This window comes from Glycine soja, chromosome 11, assembly GCF_004193775.1.
Source record: "Glycine soja cultivar W05 chromosome 11, ASM419377v2, whole genome shotgun sequence".
Taxonomy (NCBI): Eukaryota; Viridiplantae; Streptophyta; class Magnoliopsida; order Fabales; family Fabaceae; genus Glycine; species Glycine soja.
The window spans coordinates 40,598,589-40,608,596 of record NC_041012.1 but is presented as its reverse complement, the minus strand read 5'-3'; the positions used below and the strand labels follow the sequence as shown (position 1 = coordinate 40,608,596).

General features: G+C 35.7%; 1 protein-coding gene across 1 annotated transcript; it reads left to right on the top strand.

Annotated features, from left to right (window-relative positions):
* The first annotated feature begins 671 nt into the window (after positions 1-671).
* Positions 672-7,908, top strand: LOC114376948 (zinc finger CCCH domain-containing protein 34-like). The gene is made up of 7 exons (XM_028335289.1): positions 672-1,056; positions 1,173-1,324; positions 1,518-1,580; positions 1,747-1,875; positions 1,996-2,307; positions 2,392-2,727; positions 6,788-7,908. Exons 1-7 carry the CDS (start codon positions 969-971, stop codon positions 7,181-7,183), a joined length of 1,476 nt encoding a protein of 491 aa, XP_028191090.1. The 5' UTR covers positions 672-968; the 3' UTR covers positions 7,184-7,908.
* The last annotated feature ends 2,100 nt before the right edge of the window (positions 7,909-10,008 follow it).

Below are 10,008 nucleotides of genomic sequence, written 5' to 3'. Positions count from 1 at the left end.
TCCATTCTCATGTCAACACGATCAGACTTTATGCGAGACGAACTGACTCATTTATCCTTCCCTATTTGGCCATAATAACTGTTGAGAAATTTGCGTAGGGGAAAGTATTCCATGCTGGTTGTGACATAGTAAACGCTTGTGACCTTTTACCCCTTTTAAGGAAGATCTTCCTTTTATGCCACGTGGGACCGATAGCATCTATCTCGTGCTCTTTTTTGCATATGCTGTCATCACCTGTCAGCCATAGCCCACAACACATGACTAATTTTAATTAATAATTAATTAATGAACTAACCTTCCTTTTATGTTTTTTATTTTGAATCAATCAAGTCTAATAGGAAAGGACAACTCTGTCATATCTCCCATACTCTATTTGACTCCCACTATTCCACATGTTGAAGTTCAAGGTTATTTTGGTCTTTTCACAACTTTCTCTCTCACTAATAAAACTCCACCTTCTCCCTGGGTCAGTTCCAAATCAGCTTCTCATCAATCTCTCACACAATTTTCCAATTCCTGAGATTCTCTCTCTTAAAATATAAAATAAATATTGGCATTATTCTTTATTTGAACAATGAAAATAGTAATAAGGCGAATAAAAACAAAAATAAATATTTGGTAATTTTTGTGGGATGTGTTGGCGGGTGCATATAAATAAATAAAACCAACCAACAAACTCACAGACCAATAAAAGAAGCCCCCTCAGAGAGAGAGAGAGAAAATCAGAACACGCTTTGAAACTGAAAGAGAGAGTAAGTGAAGGTGTGTGTGTGAGAGAGAGAATCAAGAGAGAGGAGAAAACAGAGACAAACGCTGTCTGTGCGAGTTAGAGAGAGAGAGAAACCCCAGAAAATCAGAAAATCTAACCCCCATTTTTTCTCTCTCTAGTTTCCATTTGATCGGAGGTTCTCATTGTGGTTTTCCGATTATCGTCGAATCAGCTCCGTTCTCCGGTTCGGTTCGGTGCAATGGAGCAGTACGGCCGGTCCAGTGAAGGTTCGCGGTCTGATCCGTCGCCGGAATGGGCCGAGCCCGAAGCCCAAACCGGGCTCGAAGGTATCTCTCTATCTGTCTCTCTATTGTGTTTCTGCAGTTCTCTATTGTGATTTATGGTTTTGGGGGAATGTGGGATGTTTCTAAAGCGGGTTCGATCTTGATTGTGGAAAATGCAGAGCCTGTGTGGCAATTGGGAATGGGTGGTGGTGCTGGGGAGGAATCGTATCCGCAACGCCCCGATGAGGTTGATTGCACTTACTATTTGAGGACCGGCTTCTGTGGCTTCGGTTCCCGCTGTCGGTTCAACCATCCTCGTGATCGTGCCGTGGTAACTATTTCTCTTCCTTCTTCTTGCTTAAAGGGTTTTCATGATGCCATTGTGTGCTTTTACGTTCGCAATTTCGTCTGATCTTGCTGAAAATCACCAAGTTTTTTCGTTGTTTCACTGAGATTAAGATGTTTGCATTGTGTACTTTGATTTGGTGTTTTGTAATTTGTTTATGTTTATTTGTGTTGCTTAGGTTGCCGGAGCTGAGAGGACTGCAGGGGAGCATCCGGAACGAGTAGGCCAGCCTGTGTGCCAGGTGCTGTTTATGGTTCTGCTGAATGATTCAGTTTGATGGCTCACACTGCAATTTCTTGTTTTTTGTGAAATAATGTTGTCAAGGATGGATGGAGTGTGGTTATGTTATTTTTGTTTTCGGTTGTTTTTAAGGCTTGTGACTGTATCTGCTGATGGTTAAAATGCAGTATTTCATGAGGACAAGGACATGCAAATTTGGTTCATCTTGCAAGTACCACCACCCCAGGCAGGCAGGAGCAGGGGGCGCTGCTGCTACCCCTGTGTCACTAAATTATTATGGATATCCATTGCGACAGGTCTGTATCACTTTTTGTATTTACTACATAAGGCTAGGCATGCTTTTGAATGTTCTGTTTTGTTTTCTGATCATGGAAATATTTTGATCCGAGTTTGAATGTTTATAAATATGATAACAGGGTGAGAAGGAGTGTTCCTATTATGTGAAAACAGGACAATGCAAGTTTGGTGCAACTTGTAAATTCCATCATCCAGTTCCTGCTGGCATCCAAATTCCACCATCGCCATTTGCCCCAGTTTCACCTTTGCCTGTACCAGTACCTTCGCCGTTATATTCAACCATGCAGCCCCCACCTGGTCCTTCGTCCCAGCAAATTGGTGTGCTGGTTGCGAGGCCTCCTATGCTGCCTGGCTCATTAGTCCAGAGCCCCTATGGACCTGTGGTACTGTCCCCTGCCATGGTACCTATTTCTGGCTGGGGTCCTTATCAAGTAGGTCAAGCATTTCTTTTTGATTGTTCAGTCAAATTATACATGCATTCATTGAAGCCATTAACTATTGAGCTCTTGGTGCAGGCTTCTGCATCAGGTGCTGTTCTTCCTTCTGGTACTCCATCTAATGTTGGTTCAGCACAGCTTTATGGGATAACCCAGCTACCTTCACCAGCAGCTGCCTATCCTGGACCTTATCCACCTTCTGGTTCCCCAGTTGGTCCTCCAAGCAGTAGTCAGAAGGAGCAGGCATTTCCAGAAAGGTCTAACCAACCAGAATATCAGTATTATCTGAAAACAGGGGAGGTTAAATTTGGTCCATCATATAGGTATAACCCTCCACCGGACATGAGTGTGCCGGACATGAGTGCGCCAAAAGCAAATGTGATTCTTAGTCCTGCAGGTCTTCCTTTGCGCCCGGTAATGGTTGCCTCTCAACTTTGTTGAAATATATGGCGCCTTTTACTGAGTTGTGAATTACAAATGCATGATCCATCTCCCCGCTTCCACATAGTAGGAAAAAGCTTTTCTGTTGTTGATCCATATTCCCTCCAACAGAGTTTTGTAGTTTCCAGAGATCAAAATAGCTATTTGTGAATTATAACCAAAAGACTTCTTATTGTTTTGTTCCAAATAGCTTTTTGGGAGATTTAAAACATGTTTACTGAAACCCAAGCTTAGTTTGCAATTCATGTTTGAGAACAAATCATAATAGGAACCATTATTCCTTGTTTTTGTTCTTTGGTTATTTTTACGATACACTTTTATGAGATGGTGAGCTTTTGTATTTATACTTGCATGTGTCAGGCATTCATGTTGGGTTAAATCACACCTGTACCATCTTTAAAATTTAGATGAAACATCATTTGATGAAATGATATCAAGAATGCCTAGTGAATGAGTGTTTTAATCATAAAATTGGAGGATATTTGAACTCTTACATCTTTAGTCTATTGGGGATTCTTCTTGGAGAATTTGAAAGCACGGAGGTAAAACTGTTGTTTTAATAGTCTCCTTGGGCTTGATTGTACCTTTATGAGAGTGGAATTCCCACTTTGTCATCCATTCATTTTAGTGGGGGTAAGTTCAGTTAGAAATTTCTTCAAAATGTCTGTGGATATGTTCTCTTCCTGAGCAAGGAATACCGTGTACTATAAACATTTAAAACTTACCATGACTCTTTAAGTTTGTAAGAAAACACTGAAACATCATAAATTCTTGTGATTGATATTATCATGTTCTGTTGTATTTGAATGCTACTCTGATTAGTTTCTTCTGCATAATCACGAGGGAATTCTCTTTCTCACATTAATGTATTGATAATAAAGGGTTATTTTTTCTGTGTACTCCTTAAGGCAATTTCCTGAGTCATGCATATTATAGTTAGATCTGCTACTAATAATGAATTTGTGTATTTCATCTTTATCCTTTTTTGGCTGGCATATATATCTTTCCCACATATATGGAAGTTTTCATTTTTTAGTACATGAAAGTTTTACAATTCCTCTTTTAGTAGCTTGCTTGTAGATTATAATTTATGATCTCGTATATGTTAACATGCTATTGATTACTGGGTAATGATCTTACGATACCTATAGTGCCTGTTACAGTGGTATTATCAAGATGTACTTTGTATGAAGTCGTTTTTGGAGTATGTTATTCATACATAGGGTGATAAGTTGCTACTTTGAATCAGAACAACACTAAGTTGCCAACCTATTTGTTCCAAATTTCAAGCCTTAGCAATCATAATCTGTATGTCATATGCACATCTAGGGCTTGCAAACTCAGGAGTTAGAAATAAAATACTGATCCCACCAGGAATGGTTTGGTACAGTACTTGATTGAATAATAGGATCATAGGAACAAGGTTGAGAATCTGTGCCTTGTGGCAGTCCAAGACCATATTTATCACTTAGATGTCACTATCAAAAACAAGTTCAGTTGGTACTCAAAGATCTTGTAAATGAATATAGTGTACTCCTATTTAAGATTTTTATGCCAATAATTAGTCCTGCATACAAGTTGTCAGTATTCAGATATCTGCATTCCCCACTAGGGAGGAGGTGGGGGTGAGAGTGGTCAGGTGTGTTAATGGCCGTATGCGTGAAATTGGCACGTGTTACTTAAAATACACATTTAAACATCATTGCACATAGTCTTAAGAATGATTATCATGAATGGCAGGGACTAAAACTGAAGTCTGTGGACGAATCAAATTAGGGATAAACCAGCCATTGTCTCCTTACATTTTCTCCAGTAGCCAACATCAGGTTAGGAATCATATTCCTATATTTAGATCAGCTTGGCATCTTAGCAATTTCTTATTTGAAAATTGATCTGTTAACTTCTTTTGGCTTTAGGAAATGTGTAAGATTGTTTTGATTTTGATGGTCATCTTTGTCCAAAATTCTTTTTTGTCTTTGTTATAAAATGCTGCTCGTCATGTCTTATGCTTGAGACTAGTATGAGTTTTTAGGTTCTTCAGAGATTAATGTTCAGCCAAATATAATAAAACGTTTTGTTTCCTCTGTAAATTATGGAGTGTCTATACTCAATAAAACTTTTAAATTTAAGGGATTTAAGCATACAGATCTTGGCATATGCATATAGTTGTCTAAATAAATGAGTAGAATTATCATAATAATATACACCCGTGAAGTAAAATCTCGGTGTTGATCATTCAGGTTCGTTCTGGTGAGTCAATGAAACTAAAGATATCTGTAATGTAATAATTTAAGAGAGGGTTCAATGACTAGGGTGTATTTATTTTGCTCTATCTGGGATTCTTGTAAATGGTATCTGTTGTAAAACATATTAGATTGATATTTGATAACAAAAATTTATTGATTGATAAATAGCATACAATATTCCTTGGAAGCTAGAATGTGGAAGAAGTACTATAAGCATTATGGGCAAGATCCGCTAAAAACTCTGGTTTTATATATTCCAATTTCCCTTGTAGACTGGTAGAGTCTAAGCTAATTTGGTGTTAGTTTGAACAGGTTTCTTCTTTATGCTCATTGCTGTGTTTTTAGAGTTAGCCATGATGTGGTATACAGTAAAATATTCTAAGGATCAGCGTTTCACTCTTTTCCCCTTTTCGTTGTTTTCCCCCTATAAGATGTGTATATAGTAAAATATTCTCTGGTTGAAGAGTCTCAGGTAAGCATGTCAACACTCAACATCCGTCTCCATATCAGCTGATTTAAGTACCAGGAATTTTTTTATTAATATGTTCTACTAGTTACCCTACAACTAAGTCTTATCCCACTAGGTGAAGTTCTGTACTACGTGGATCAATCAACACTATTTAATTTGCTTTCTGTAATGGTTTTCTGACAATCAGTTACGTGATTTCTGTGAAAGAAGTGTTTTACCAGTTTTGTGGTTTGTTTCATTATGTTTTGGTATTTGTTTCTTAATTTAATGTTATTTCATACTATTTTCTTTATTTTCTAATTTTTAGTTGCCATTGAGTGCTTTTCAGGTCCTTCTTCAATTTTTTTATTCATTGCACCATAATAGATTCACCTTATGCATCTTCCCTGGTATCACTGTTTTGCCTATTTCAGTTAGTTTCTCTTATGTGACCTCCAACTTAATTTCCCTTTATTCCTTTTGGTTTATTTTCTGTTACACAAGATTTTGTCTGTTTGAGCATTGCATTCTTTATCTTGTTCATTTGCCTGAATGTTACTTCTGTCATGGAATGCCTGTTAGGTCAAGTATAAAGTTTTTATGCAAGAATTATACATTCTATTTGGGTTTGTGGCTTTGTGCTACTTGCCCCATCAGTTGCATTTGCTTGAAATCTATGACCAATACTAGGAAACACCTTGTGCTGCATGTTTCTTTGTCGAGCTTGGTGCTCATGCTGTCATCTTTTTTGTCTCTCAAGTCTCAATCTATTTTCAATACTAGCTTGAGTTGTTCAAACATTGTTTTCATGGGTAATATTTATGTTTCCTTCATGTGATTTTTAATTAGGATTGATTCTAGTTTTCCATATTCTAGAAATTAGGTGTACTTCATTTTCTTGAATGTGTCTTTTGAAATATGATAAACTAGTCTTTAATGTTCCTCTCTGCTGTAATTGTTGTCTCCTTGTGGTGCATTAGTGTTTCTCTTAACTTTGGTTCAACGAAAGTATCTTAAAATATTTAATTTATGAGAAATGCTAGACACGCACTTTCTAACACTATCTCTACTTCCAATTAATTTTAGTCAATAATAGTGTTAAAAAGAGTGTAAGAGAATGTGTCCCTATCATTCCTCTTTACTTATTTTAATTTTGTCACTCCTATAAATTCGCATTGTGAAGAGCCTTTGGCACCAGTGTATGTTTTTTTTGTCACTATAGGTTTACAAAACTAGCACTTAGTAACGATAAGATTGCCTATTCAATTGAATTGTTTTTGAAAAATATCTTGACTGCCTTCTTAATCGTCTCAATCTAATGTTTGTGTTTGATAATCAGGGGGCACCAGCTTGCACTCATTATGCACAACATGGAGTATGTAAGTTTGGTTCTGCATGTAAATTCGATCATCCTATGGGATCAATGAGTTATAGTCCATCTGCTTCTTCCCTGGCTGACATGCCAGTTGCACCCTATCCTGTGGGTTCAACAATTGCTACTCTTGCTCCATCATCTTCATCTTCAGATTTGCGGCCTGAACCTAGCTCAGGATCCAGTAAAGAGTCTGTTCCATCCAGAATGCCTTCATCAACATTGACTGGGTCAATCGGCTCGACTTTGTCGACTGGTGGACCCATTTCTCAATCGAGCACTCAACCACCTTCCCAAAGTTCAGGTCCTTTAGCCGCTGTCACTAGCACCACAAGTAGCAATGTCTCTCACACCTCAAGCTAAGCAATGTGAATGCATACCTCATCATTACTCCTTTTTTCAATCTCAATTCTTCCACTGGACATAATTATTCAAGGAGATCCTCCAATAGGTTTTGTTTTCAGTTATCCTAGTTCCATTCTCAGGTCTAGCACACTTCACACCAATTATCTTTGTGTTCATATAAACTTTTTGTGGCCATCCCTTTGATCTTGAATAAACCATGGCCATCCTTGAGAATTTTAGCAATCCATACGATCACCTTGCTTTTGAATAACTCAGAATCTGCAAGGCCATTGTGCACATGCCCTTTCACATCTCCAATAGGTTGTGCTGCTTATTTGTGCTCCAATCTTTTTTGATATGAGAACATTCTGTCCAGACTTTCGTTTATCATGTGTTTATGTCTCTTCATCTGAACCCTTTTTTAATTTGGGAACAATTTTCCATTTCTGCCTTGTAAGTCCTGTTCAACAATTTTCCCAACTTGTATCTAGGGTTTAATGTGAAGAGAAGTAATCAGGAGACTACAATGAGGCTTCACATTGCTATCTTATAATATAAGGTTTAGATACACGGTGATGTTGTGACAATGAAAAGCTTGACTTGGTACTTAAATTTATTACAAAAATACGTATATGAAGAAACAAATTTAAATTAACGCATTTGAATGTGTAATAACTTTTTTCTCCTTTTCTATCAGTTTATACCTGATGAAGCTTCAATGCGAGATCCGGTCATTTTTTTGATGTTGTAAGATGTTAGTATTGTTTAGCTTCTGGCACACAACACAACACATCCATTTTTTTTTTTATATAAAGAACACAACATCAAAATGCACCATGTGTAATGCATTGGACCAACAAAAACGATATCATGTGGCTTAAATAAATAAATAAAATTGCACCATCAAATTTTTGTAGCGAATTTCCAAGTTTTCTTGTAGTGGATACTAATGCATGCGAAGAATCTCTCCACTTTCAGAGCTGTCTTTTTTAGAAATTTCCTAGTATAATAAAATTGGTGCTTTTTTCTGAACCCTTCCCTCTTCAAAGTGTCTTCCTGATATATGTAACTACGTTTTTTTTTCCTTGGGATACATTGAGGGTTAGACAAGAAAGTCTAATCTTTCAGGCTGGATTCTTCACGAAAAGTCCTCTTAACTTTTTTCTTTTTTTAATGAGGTTGGTTAATCTGTTTTAAGTTTTTTATATAAACTTTGAAAGAACTGATTGGTATTTGAAAATGATATTTTAAAAATGATCTTAATGACCATTTAAGTTTGATTATAATAAAGTGTTTAGAGATGAGATTGCTGAAAATGATATGATATAATAATATTAAAGAAGATTATGATAGAAATGGACACAAGAAACGTTGGGAAAGAAACATGGTCGTGTGTCAAGAAGGCATAACCATTTCAAACAAAATTAAATTATAGAAATGATTATGTAATTAGATGTCTATGTCTAAGCTAAAACTGGCTGTTATTACACACAACCGTGGTCAAGTTATAGACATGGCTGTTTCTAAATTTTCTTTAAAAACGTACGAGAATTACACACTAATTAACGCTTAAATTTAAGTCACGATCACGATAATTTTTAATTTCTTCTCAGCACAAGTTATTTTTTATAATTTTGTGGGCCTTAAAATTTCACATATATTTAAACACTTTACATAAAAATTCACTCAAATACTAAGATTATTGATGTGAGTGATAATGATTAAAAATATTTTATTTATGGTATTAGTTTATTAAACAACATTATGTCTTCTGCTTCTGCGAAAAAAAAGTTGGAAAAAAAGTTAAACCAGGTTACTTAACTTAAATTAAATAACTTATGTAATCATTCTCATTAGCGATACTACTGTCATAGCTCATAAACTTAGGGAATGAGAAATGAAACGTCCGAGTAAAGAAAAAAAAATGAAGTGTAATGTGATAAAGAAAAACAAACGGATACTTTGTGACCTTCCCGAAAATTTCTTCACTTTCAGTGCTTCATCCTGCAATTTGTAGTTTATCATCTGGCGTTGTTTTGCGCCGTGATAATAGAAGTGTATCTATCAGTTTTATTTCAGAGCATCTACATTGTTTTTTTTACTGCAAACAACTCATATTAATTATATCATTAATAATAAACAACTCATATTATATAATAGAGCATCTACATTGTTAAAGTTGCTCATTAAATTTAAATGAATTTTTGGGGAGTCTTACTCACCACATCACACTTAAGAACTTTTCCTATTTTTTCTCCAACACGATGAGTTGCTCAAATGGACTCAATTGAAATTATTTATTAAAAATATAATTTTTTATTGTTAAGAAATTGTTAATCAGCGTTATATAAATAAGCAACTACAACTTATCACTTATTTCAATACTAAAATCAATTAAACACCGTTTCTTAACTATAAGAAACAGAGATAAACAACCACTTTATAGTTGCTCTTAGTCGGATAACAACTATCTTAAACACATTTATCAATTATTTTTTAACACGTTAAACTAGTATTTTGGCTTTCTTCTTGTGAAAGCATGGGGAAGGTCTTGAACTATTCCTTCCCTTGTCCAACTATTTTTTTTTAAATTTCTCTTTTGCATGCATTTTTCAAGTTTTTTTGAGCTGAGTAAGAATCTGTCAAAAATATCTTCTTAGATTTGTGATAATTCTTTAACTAATCAGTTGACCTTAAATAAAATTGTCCTAGATATATAAACTGCATTTTAAGAAGTAAGACAACGATATGGGACTTATATTTTCCAACACTCACTAGAAAAAAAAAAAGATTATTATTCAGCCTATGAAAGCTACATGTCACAAATTGGTCTTAGAGCAATA

What these genes read in the sequence shown, in the direction of transcription:
- LOC114376948 (XM_028335289.1), top strand. Translation starts at nt 969, where the DNA reads ATGGAGCAGTACGGCCGGTCCAGTGAAGGTTCGCGGTCTGATCCGTCG. An exon ending in TAGGCCAGCCTGTGTGCCAG is followed by an intron (nt 1,581 to 1,746) that starts GTGCTGTTTATG and finishes GTTAAAATGCAG; the next exon opens with TATTTCATGAGGACAAGGAC. An exon ending in CTGGCTGGGGTCCTTATCAA is followed by an intron (nt 2,308 to 2,391) that starts GTAGGTCAAGCA and finishes CTCTTGGTGCAG; the next exon opens with GCTTCTGCATCAGGTGCTGT.